Source organism: Gossypium raimondii, chromosome 11 (genome assembly GCF_025698545.1).
Source record: "Gossypium raimondii isolate GPD5lz chromosome 11, ASM2569854v1, whole genome shotgun sequence".
NCBI classification, from domain to species: Eukaryota; Viridiplantae; Streptophyta; class Magnoliopsida; order Malvales; family Malvaceae; genus Gossypium; species Gossypium raimondii.
The window spans coordinates 35,385,045-35,395,220 of NC_068575.1; the positions used below are offsets into that span (position 1 = coordinate 35,385,045).

At 29.5% G+C, this 10,176-nt stretch overlaps 1 protein-coding gene across 3 annotated transcripts; it reads right to left on the reverse strand.

Annotated features, from left to right (window-relative positions):
• Positions 1-323: 323 nt before the first annotated feature.
• LOC105804092 (transcription factor bHLH19) lies at positions 324-2,527 on the reverse strand. Of its 3 annotated transcripts, none has more exons than XM_012636586.2 (5): positions 2,428-2,527; positions 2,246-2,300; positions 1,556-2,152; positions 1,095-1,466; positions 324-988 (listed from the first exon to the last, which is right to left on the reverse strand). In XM_012636586.2, the coding sequence occupies exons 2-5, from the start codon at positions 2,279-2,281 to the stop codon at positions 914-916; spliced, it is 1,080 nt and encodes a 359-aa protein (XP_012492040.1). In that variant the 5' UTR covers positions 2,282-2,300; positions 2,428-2,527; the 3' UTR covers positions 324-913. The 3 variants fall into 3 exon arrangements, with proteins under 3 accessions (XP_012492040.1, XP_052479369.1, XP_052479368.1); XM_052623409.1 differs by lacking the exon at positions 324-988 and having other exon boundaries at positions 995-1,466; positions 1,556-1,690; positions 1,784-2,152; XM_052623408.1 differs by lacking the exon at positions 324-988 and having other exon boundaries at positions 995-1,466.
• Positions 2,528-10,176: the final 7,649 nt, after the last annotated feature.

The following is a 10,176-nucleotide window of genomic DNA, read 5'->3' on the forward strand; positions in this document are numbered from 1 at the left end:
ATATTATATGTTTAATATTTTATGATTCTTTCGCTTAAAAATTAACTAAATGGAAATTATTTTATATAATAATAAGTTATAAATGAAATTTAGAAAAACATGTAATAATAAATAGACAAGAAAATGAACAGAAACAATACAGTAAGTATTGGTAAATGAAAAGAAATGAAGTAAAGCTTGAATGCCACGGAAGTAAAATAATTAAAATTTTTATATTCTTAAAATGATTTTATTATATATTATTAGTAACTATGAAGTTTATTTAATGCTATGGTTATAAATTATATCTACACTGGTAAAAATATAAAGAATAAACAAAAAGAGAAGGAAACAATAACTTTGGTCATTCAGTCCATCAAGAAAAAGGTGAAGTTACAAAGGAGAGAGATTTTACGCATACAACCGAATATTAAAAACGGAACATCATCTTACAAGGTCCCTAGAAAGTAAAAACTTCACCAACCCTGAGAAAGAAAAACTGCCTGTAAATCTCCAAATTCAATTGAGAAGTGGAGAAAAAAATAATAATAATAAGAGGCCATGTATCGTACTCAAGACCTCTCAAAAACAACTTTTGCCTATAGGCTTAGCTAAACTTAAAGAGAACCAAAATACAGCACTTGGGGAGGGAATTAAACGTGGCCAACAAGACGAGACCACGCCAAAAAACACAAACACTTCTTAATTTGCTGCAAAATTGGTTCATCCTCCTAGCTGCTTCTAATGGCTGGTGGTCACTGTTATTTGAGAGAATTGTTTACAGGCTGTTGTTTCGCTCTCAAGGAATAACTAGGGAAAAAGAACACTCACAAACTATATAGAAAATCATCACTGATAAAAAATGGGGAAAAAAAAAACCCTCTATAGAGAATTAACAATTATTCCTAGTAATTTTCTTGTTGAAAGTGTTTCATCACATAAAGTTGAGCAAAGCCAGTCGCAGACTTTTCACAAGATCCTTCACTGTCATTGAAAAATCCGCTTCCATCTGCAATATTAATAAGGCTTTAGTCAAGGGTTTTAATCGCGTTAATTAAATTGGAAAGGTTCCTTTCCAGGCTAGAATTTCTGGGAACGTTGGATTGGAAAATTACCTGAGCAACAATGGTTATGTCAAGGGTAGCTTGCCCAAAGGGCAAGACGTTGGTATTAAGCACACAGAGATGAAGCTTTTCGACTTCGTTTATGATATTTGGTATGCACCCTTTGTTTTTCTCGCAGTGGATTCTAATGAGCACATCTTTTTCCGAAACTCTTGCTTCGATCTCGGGGAATGGATTGTTGGATTGGCTTTCAAAGTTCTCACCACACGACGATGTTTCATCATCTGAATAAATTTGGGTTTTCCTCACAATGATCACCGATTCCATTGTTTTCGTAGCCACTTGATTCTCAAGCGTACCCACTCGCTCCTGAAGTTGCTTCAAGTATTTGATAGCGTCCCCAAGAACAGAAGCCTTGTCATTCTGCATACACATACGTATACTAGATCAGCATAAGCCAAAATTATTGCATGAAATATTAGTATTTTATGAATTATGAACTTGTATGGTACCTTTTTCAGGCCAGGAATAAGTGCTGAAAGAGAGATGAACCTTTGGCTGAGCTTTTCACGACGTTTTCTTTCAGCAATTACATGATCTTGAGCATAGAGTGGAGCCCTAGTCGATGAACCAACCCTCTTTGAAACCTGCTCAAATTTAGGTGAACAATATTGGTCCTCGTAGGCAACTTGAGAAATCAAAGATGGAAAAGTTCCCGTGTAATTTCCATCTGAACCCACCTCATTTTTCCGTTTCAAATCACGGTCTAGACCACAATAGTGCTGAGATATATCGGGCGGTGACGAATTCGAGTTGTCAAAAGAGATTATATGGGAAGAAGAGGAAGAAGCAGCCTTAGGTGGGATGTTATCAGTGATGCAAGAAGACTTCCAATTGCTGCTGCTGGTCTTGAGTTGTTTCATTGGCCTTCTAAAGTCGTCGTCACCGACGTTATGAGAAGCTTCAATATGTAAACCATGGGAGTGGTCGATGTTTGTGTAGGATGTGTAGCTCTCAGGAGAAAAAGATTCGAAATTGAAATCATCAAACGAAAAGTCAATAGGGTTCATCGTTGGATATTGTGGGAACAACGTGGGATCCTCCATTTCCTGTAAATATTCAAACCCATCAAAAAGCTGATTATATGAGAAATGCTTATCCCTTCTTATGTGTTTTTAGATGGTTGGGAGAACAGTCTTTACCAGTTCAGATAACCATTTGGCTGAAGCAATTTCCATGTTGAGGCCGCCCTGAAACCTGCAAAAACAAATCAAAGCAATTAGTAAGTTGCTTTTAATTAAAGAAATAACCCCATCAGCTCCATCAATGGAGACTGAAGAGCTCAAAAAGAATCTCATTTAAGTTGTAGAGTTGGAAAGCTTACCTTGATAAACTAATGACTGGGAGTCTTTAACTCTAAAGAGGACTGTTTGCAGATGTGAATTTGGATGGAAATTGTTCTGTGATAGGAGGAATCAACAAGTGTACATCTATATATACACTCTCACACGCGCACTAAGTGCACCGTACCTTCGTACGCGCTTCCTAGGACTATATGGTGTTCTGGCTGGTGTGAAAATATTGTTTAATGCCCCCCATCCCACATCCAACCTTTTTTTTTTTTTTCCAGTTTTCACTGTTCATTTGGAGGCTCTGTTTTCCGGAATCTGACTGGAGTTTTTCTCCTTGTTCTTTTCCTTTACATATTCGATTTGTCGCATAAAATTTATGTATCACAAAGGTCTCCTTTTGCCTGGTTTAATGTTTTGAGGACGGTGTTGTAAATCAAAATCAAATTACATCTAAAATTTTGAAGTTTAAAGTTAAAAATTTTAATTTGAATTATTAATTTTGAAAGTACAAAATATAAAATATTCTTTTATTTTTTATATTACTTTACAGACACGATATTTATATGTATTAATTTATAACGATTTATTTATAGTTTATAATATATGTTATGTCTTAATATTATTGTTGTTTATGATTTTCTTTTTACTAAAAGAAAAGACTAGCTTTTGTGAGATTAAAATTTATGTTATATATTAGAATTAATTACCCTATACATATTAATTACCCTATACATTCTCAACCTATAATCCTCTCACTAAATTTTAAAATATTCTAATTATATTTACCAATTATCAATATTATATCGATAAGGTCCTTGCATTATTGAAACCGTTAAGTTAACTATTAAATTACACGTAAAATCTTATGTGACATAATTTATTTCATAAAGAAAAGTAAAATGTTGCTGCATAACTTTTAAAATTAAAAAATCGAATGAATGATAGTTTTGTAAAAGCTCCAAAAACATCAAAATCAAGATTTTACAATATTCATTCTTCTTTATAATTTTCATTTTAAATTATGTCACATAAAATCGATGTCTCATTTAACAATTAAATTAACGATTTTAAATAAAAGGACCTTATTGACATAACATTGATAATTTGAGATGTAATTAGAGTATTTTAAAATTTAAGGATATTTGGTACAATTAACTTTATTATTATTATTATAATTATGATTTAAAACCCAAACAAAATAACTTTTGTTATATCTCGTATTTTGAAAAAGAAGAAGAAGGAATTTGTTATTCTAAATTTGACTTATTTTACTTTTTTTTCTTTTAAAATCAAGATTCCACCAATTGCAGTAATTGTGATTAATTTTTTCATTATGGGTATTCTTTGAAGAGGTAACCAGCTAATCACAAAATGTGTTCCATAAGGGTGATAATGGTTCGGTTCAGTCAAACTTTTTGAATTTTTTAAATTGTGCATCATAATTTGGTTCAGTTCTCGATTTTTCATATTAATTTCTAGTTTTGGATTTTGAGAAAATGAAGTTTATTTTATGTCATTTGAATATTATTTTAAAGCCTTTTAAAAAATATTTTATATCAATAAATTAAAAAAAGAATTTAGTTGGGTTTTGAATAACTAAAATTTTTAAACTTACATTTTATAAATTATCCAAACACTCCCATTCAGATTAATATTAAACTTTTTATTTTACCCTTTGATCTATAATCGACTTTACCCTTGTATTTCATACAGAAATTGTGTTGTTTTATTTCCTTGTAATTAAAGTCTTATATTGAATAGTACGTATTAGTTAAAGAGTGAGAGGCAACTTTGATACTGATTGACATTAATATCCAGAATTCCACATGTGGGAAACACATTTTATATCTGAAAATGGATGTAAATGAATTTCCGTTGTTCAAAACAAGTCATAATGGAACTGACAGTTTGGTGGATTGGCTTTCCTTTTCAACGAGGCATGAGCCCATAAGTTGGCATGTTTTCTATTAATCACAATTTTTACTTAGACGTGAATTCCAATATTTGAAAGTAGACCTAAAGAAAGCAAAACCTGGGTATCATGTGAACAATTTCGACTTAAATTCTCATGCTGGATTGGATTGTAATAATTTCATTTCATTAAAGGAGAAAACAGTTTGTTTTACTTAGGGGTCCAATGAGTAATCACAGTTTGCTTCAACATTACAGCGTAGCAGTACAAATTGGAACGGAAGAAGGACCTAAAATTCAAGACGTGTAGCAGTTGTAGTGGTGCAATAATAGAAAGGTTAAAACATGCACATGCATGAATGAAGGGCAATTAATGAGTCAAAGATCACGTGCAAATTTAGGAACCTGGGATGAAGGTCCCTATGGGGAAGAGAAACAAGCTTCCATGATGCAACAGGATTAAAAAACAAGACGGGTTTTCATTTTGAAACCGTGCTTGTATGTTTCTTTATTACCATATCACAGATGATCCAAATTTCAAGATACTTTGAGTTTGTTTTAATTCTGACAATTCAATTATAATCCCAAGTCATTAAACATATCTTTTAATTAGATTCGAGTATTTGTGTTTTGTTTTTAACTTCTAATTATATAAAACCTATAGAAAAAAGAATGGGTAATGAAATATGCGAAAACATGAGTTTCGATGTGGCAGTGCAGAAGGAATCTGTTTTTTAAAATTTAATTTATAGTGAAAGAGAGAGAGGAGAAACTAACACTAACAGCCAAACTAAACGTTTGAATTAATAGAGATATATCTATAATTTGGTGTGAAAACATGAAAAATTCTCCTTTCCCAATTTTTATTTATTTATTTCTTTCCCTTTATCTTACTATTGTCGTTTGCCCTATTAAAACACCAACAATCAGCATTAATATAACTTATAACTGGACCCCATAGCAAAAATGTTTGCATCGCAATCGCAATCATCTAATGCATCCCATTAATTCTTTTTTGCTGTGAATATATAATTTATTTTATGAATATTTTAAAAAATACACATTGCCATCCAATTTTTATTTTAAATACATACCAGCCACAATAACGATACCTTTTTTTCCTTGAATTATTTTCGTAATAACTTCTTTTGGTCAGCACTTTTATGTGTGGACAGGTGGGGCCTATTTTTGGTTTGTTTAATTTAAATGTTGTGGGATATTTGTTTTATTTGTTTCCAAGAAGCTTCTACCCTGAAAATGATGCTGTATTTAATTAATCTATTTCTTTTTTCACTCAAATAGCAAAGGAAGAAGTGGACGGCACAATTTCATGATAAACGTGATTTAGCATTTGTCAAGGGAAATAGGAACGTTATTAATAAAGCAAGCTGGAAACTTTAACCCATCGATGATCTCTTAGAATCTGAATAAACAAACTAGACATTTCAATTAAATATGACGTTCCAAATTCTAATCAATTGACCCCTTCCCAAATATGCAAAATAAAAAGTGCAAAGATATCAACTGGAAAACAAAATCTAAGATTAAGTTTGTATATATCATTTTTAAAAGGTTAAATTAAAATTTTATTATTTTTTAGAGGGTTAAAGTGTAATTTGATCGTTTATTGACTTATTATTTTATGAAAGTATAACTATATAAATTGTCACTCAATTATGTCCATGTAGGGGTGAGCTCGATCGAATCGAAAATTTTCGAGTTAATCGAGTTTTCGAATCTCATTTTATCATCCTAACTTTATTTGAAGTTTTCTCGAATCGAGTCGAGTGAGATGGAATTCGAATCGAATATATTTGTTCGAGTTAAATTTTAAAAAATAATTTTGGGTCCTTGTAACCATTGTCATCCATCGTAATAAAATTTGTCCACCTTAATCAAATTTTTTATTAACTTTCATCACCTCATAATTTATTTATTAATTTTTATATCTTGGTTAGCTTATTTGTTTGCTTAGTTGTTTCAATTATCTTGATTCTTGTCACTATGTATTTTGGAATTAAAAATATATTAAATATAAAAATATGATTTTTAATAAAAGTTATTTTAAAAATAAAATGTGAAATTGATACCAATATAAAATTTTAACACGAATATTTTATGGCATAATTAAGAATTCAATTTTAATATAAATATTCAATATGACTAAACAATTCAATAATATAAATAATATAAAATGTGAAATTTAATTTAATAATATAAATAGTATATATAAATAAAATTATTACTATTAATGTTTAGTGTTTTTTTTTGGATAATTTTGATTTTTATTTGAGAGTAAAGGGTGAGAAGTAAAAGTTTAGGGGAAAATAAAAGTTTTGGGGAATAAAAGTTTGAGGAAAGTAAATAGGGGAGTAAAATTTTGGAGGAAAAATATTAAAAAAATTGGAGGGGGAGGGTTTGGGGTAGATGGGAGGTGGGATGGGAAGAGAATAAAAGTTTTAGGGGAAAAGTGGGAGGGAGTAAAAATTTTGGGGGAAAATAAAAGGTTTTGAGGGTTTTTGGGAGTAAAATTTTGAGAAAAAGTAAATGGAAGAGTAAAATTTTGGTGAAAAATGGATTTTGGGTAGATTGGGGGGTTGGGAGGGGAGGGGAGTAAAAGTTTTGAGGGGAAAGTGAGAAGGAGTAAAAGTTTTGAGGGAAAAGTAAAAAAGTTTGGGAGTTTAGGGTAAAAATGTAAAATATTATAGTTTGATATTCGAATTATTCGAATTATTCGAGTTATTCGAATTCAAAAACTCAACTCGATTCGAATTCGAAATTCGAAAAAAAAATTCGAGTTGATTCGAATAACTCGAATAACTCGATTCGTTTAACTCGAAATTCAAAATTTTTTTTTATTTTTTCGAGTCGAATCGAGTTTTGCTCACCCCTGTGTCCATGTTCTTGTTTTGGTCACCCATTTTTAAATTGATAACAAAAAACCTTTTTTCAATTGGTATAATAATACATTTAGTCTTTAATACTTACATATTCCATCAATTGGATTCTAGTTTCAAATAATTCAATAAATTTAACTCTTCATATTTATAAATTCTATCAATTCCTAACTAAAGCTTTCAACTTTTAAAACAGAGGCATCCCACGCCTATAAATTTATAAAATTCAAAAAAAAGAGAAAAAACACATTTAATTGATACACACATGCCAATATATTTATCCTAAAAGTTGGATATCAATTAATTGATGCACAAAGTTGGTTGTATATATCAATTAAAATATATTAAATATATTTTATGATTTTATAATAAATTTTATAATTGATATTATATTTAAGTTTAAATAATTTTATATATTTTGTCATTCAATAACTTATTTGATAAAATTAATGTCCTAAATCATTATTATACGTATATGGCATATATAATTTCCTAGATTAAATATATATGAAAAAGTGTTTGTAGAACTATTAATTTTTATTTATGAAATATATTTGTAATAAACCTTTTTTTAAAGGAGGTGTTTCTAAACTTTGTCTAATTTTTTAGAAAATTGTTTTAAGTTTTTTAAAGTTTAATTTTATTAATCTATTTTCAAATTATTTTTGTCTACATAGTTTAAATTTAAGTATGCTACTTAAAAGTTTAAACTATTTTAATTTATTAATAGTTAGATGGTTACTAGTGTAATTTATCTTAAAAAACTTACAAATCTACATCAATAAATTATAAAATGATTAAATATATTTTAATTGATATACACACATCTAGTCTTCGCATTGCATGAGTATATTTTATTGTACGAGATATAAAAGGGTGTTTTTGTTTCCTTAGATGCCCTTGTATTGCTTACTAATTATATACTTATTGGGTTAAGTGATAAAAAATTAATATCTAAAATTTTGAGTTTGAGTATTGTAAATTAGAAGAAAAAAGTTAAACCGAGTTACTTTGATACCAATATAGAGCCTCTTACCATTTGTTTTATTAGAACATGCGGTTAAAAATTTTATAGATTTGGAATGCCTCTGTTTTAAAAGCGTAAAGCTTTGGTTAGAAAATTTGATGATTGAAAATGATAGATTTTGTAAATATGAAGGGTTATATTTATTGAATTATTTAGAATTAGAATCAAATTGATAGAATATGTAAGTATTGAGGACTAATTATGCAATTATACCTGTTAAAAAAGGCTTTTCGTTACCAATTTAACGACAGGTGACCAAAATAAGAATGAATTCACATGTTAGTATTTAAATTAAAAATTTTTAAAGTTGAGTGACCAAAACATAAACTCGGACATAACTGGGTGACCATTTGTATAGTTTATCCTTTATAAAATTTAAAGAGATAAAAGTATTATTTTTCTATTTTAGAAGGCCTTGGCCCTTGGCATTACATTGTAATGCATGAAGGTATTCACAAACACAAGATAGAACCTTGGACATCATGCTAATAAAATTGAAACACACAAGCTTGCCACTAAGCCAATGGCATGAGTAGCATGTTTAGTTTTTTTTTTAGATTTTATTTAAAATATAAAAAGATAAAAAAAGAACATCCTCGTAATAATATTTCGCAATCGAGTTGAGACTCGATGGATAGGTGATGTCAACCAATTCAATCAAGTATTTAAAGAATAATATAGATTAAAAATTTATCTAGTACCAACCAAACTTGTCCCTAGAATTTTAAAATGTTTCCAAACCCAAGCTAAAAAAAGAGTTCGACTCAATTTGACTAGATGGTTCTTTTTATTGTTTACATATGAATAAAATATTAAAATGTTTATTCACATTAATATTCATACATCTTTATAATTAAATTAAATGTAGGTCAAGTTAGATTAATTTAAAAAAAAAAATCCCTCACTCAAGTCTGGCTTGAGCTACGCAAATCAACCAACCCATTGATAGGTTTAGTACCACCTCATAAGTAATTGACAAATAATGCTACATGTATAAACAACATATCTTTTAGGTACTAGGGTTTTGAAATCTTAAAACTTTTTTCTTACTAAAACACATTACAATGAAAAAAACTAGACATTAGAAGAAAAATTAAGCTTGCCCTACAACTGCAATGGATTGAAAGTTTACTAATGCATAAGCTACCATTTTGCAAACCATATTTCTCCGTTTATGCCTTTGATTAGTAGTCCTAATGTGTGTTTTAATTGTATGTCATGTAATAAAGGTTTGAGTATCTAGTGGATAGTAACACCATTCTTGTCAAGAATAAGTTTTATGGTTTTGTCCTTGGTCAAAATTACACACAATTTGATTCTTAGTTCTAAAAGTTTAGCCGACACCAATCTTGCTATTACCAACTTGGTGGTAATGTGGCTTTTTTCAAAAACCTACTACATCCATCCAAAGAGTTAAATTTGTTGGGCTTTTAAGGAGGAATGCTACACACACCATATTGGCAAGGTGCTTCTGCTGTGTTATGAAATAGTTACCACAAACTTGGTTTAGGATCTTTGATTTGAGTGTTAGGATTGTCTCTAGATTCTTTTATTACTTTCTTACTTACTGACAAAGCACACTTAGTATTAAGCAACATGCCTTTTGCCTTTATGATTATTATAAAATTGGGAAGGAGCTATGTAAATACAACTTTGTTACTATAAGTCCATATGCTACATAGGAAACAAGCAATCACAATTGGTTATATATGTGTACCATTTATACCCTCTCCCAAGTTAAAGACAATAAAACAAGTAAATATGACGAGTTCGTAAAATAAATACAATTAAAGTAAAAAAACTATAAAATACTATTTTTGATTATTCAACCCTAATTCACAAAATTGGTAGTTAAGGATCATCTTCAGTTAATGGAAATTAATAATCTATGCAAGATTAATCCTAATCTAGAATCAATGACACATATTCGTCTCTATTTAGGCCAA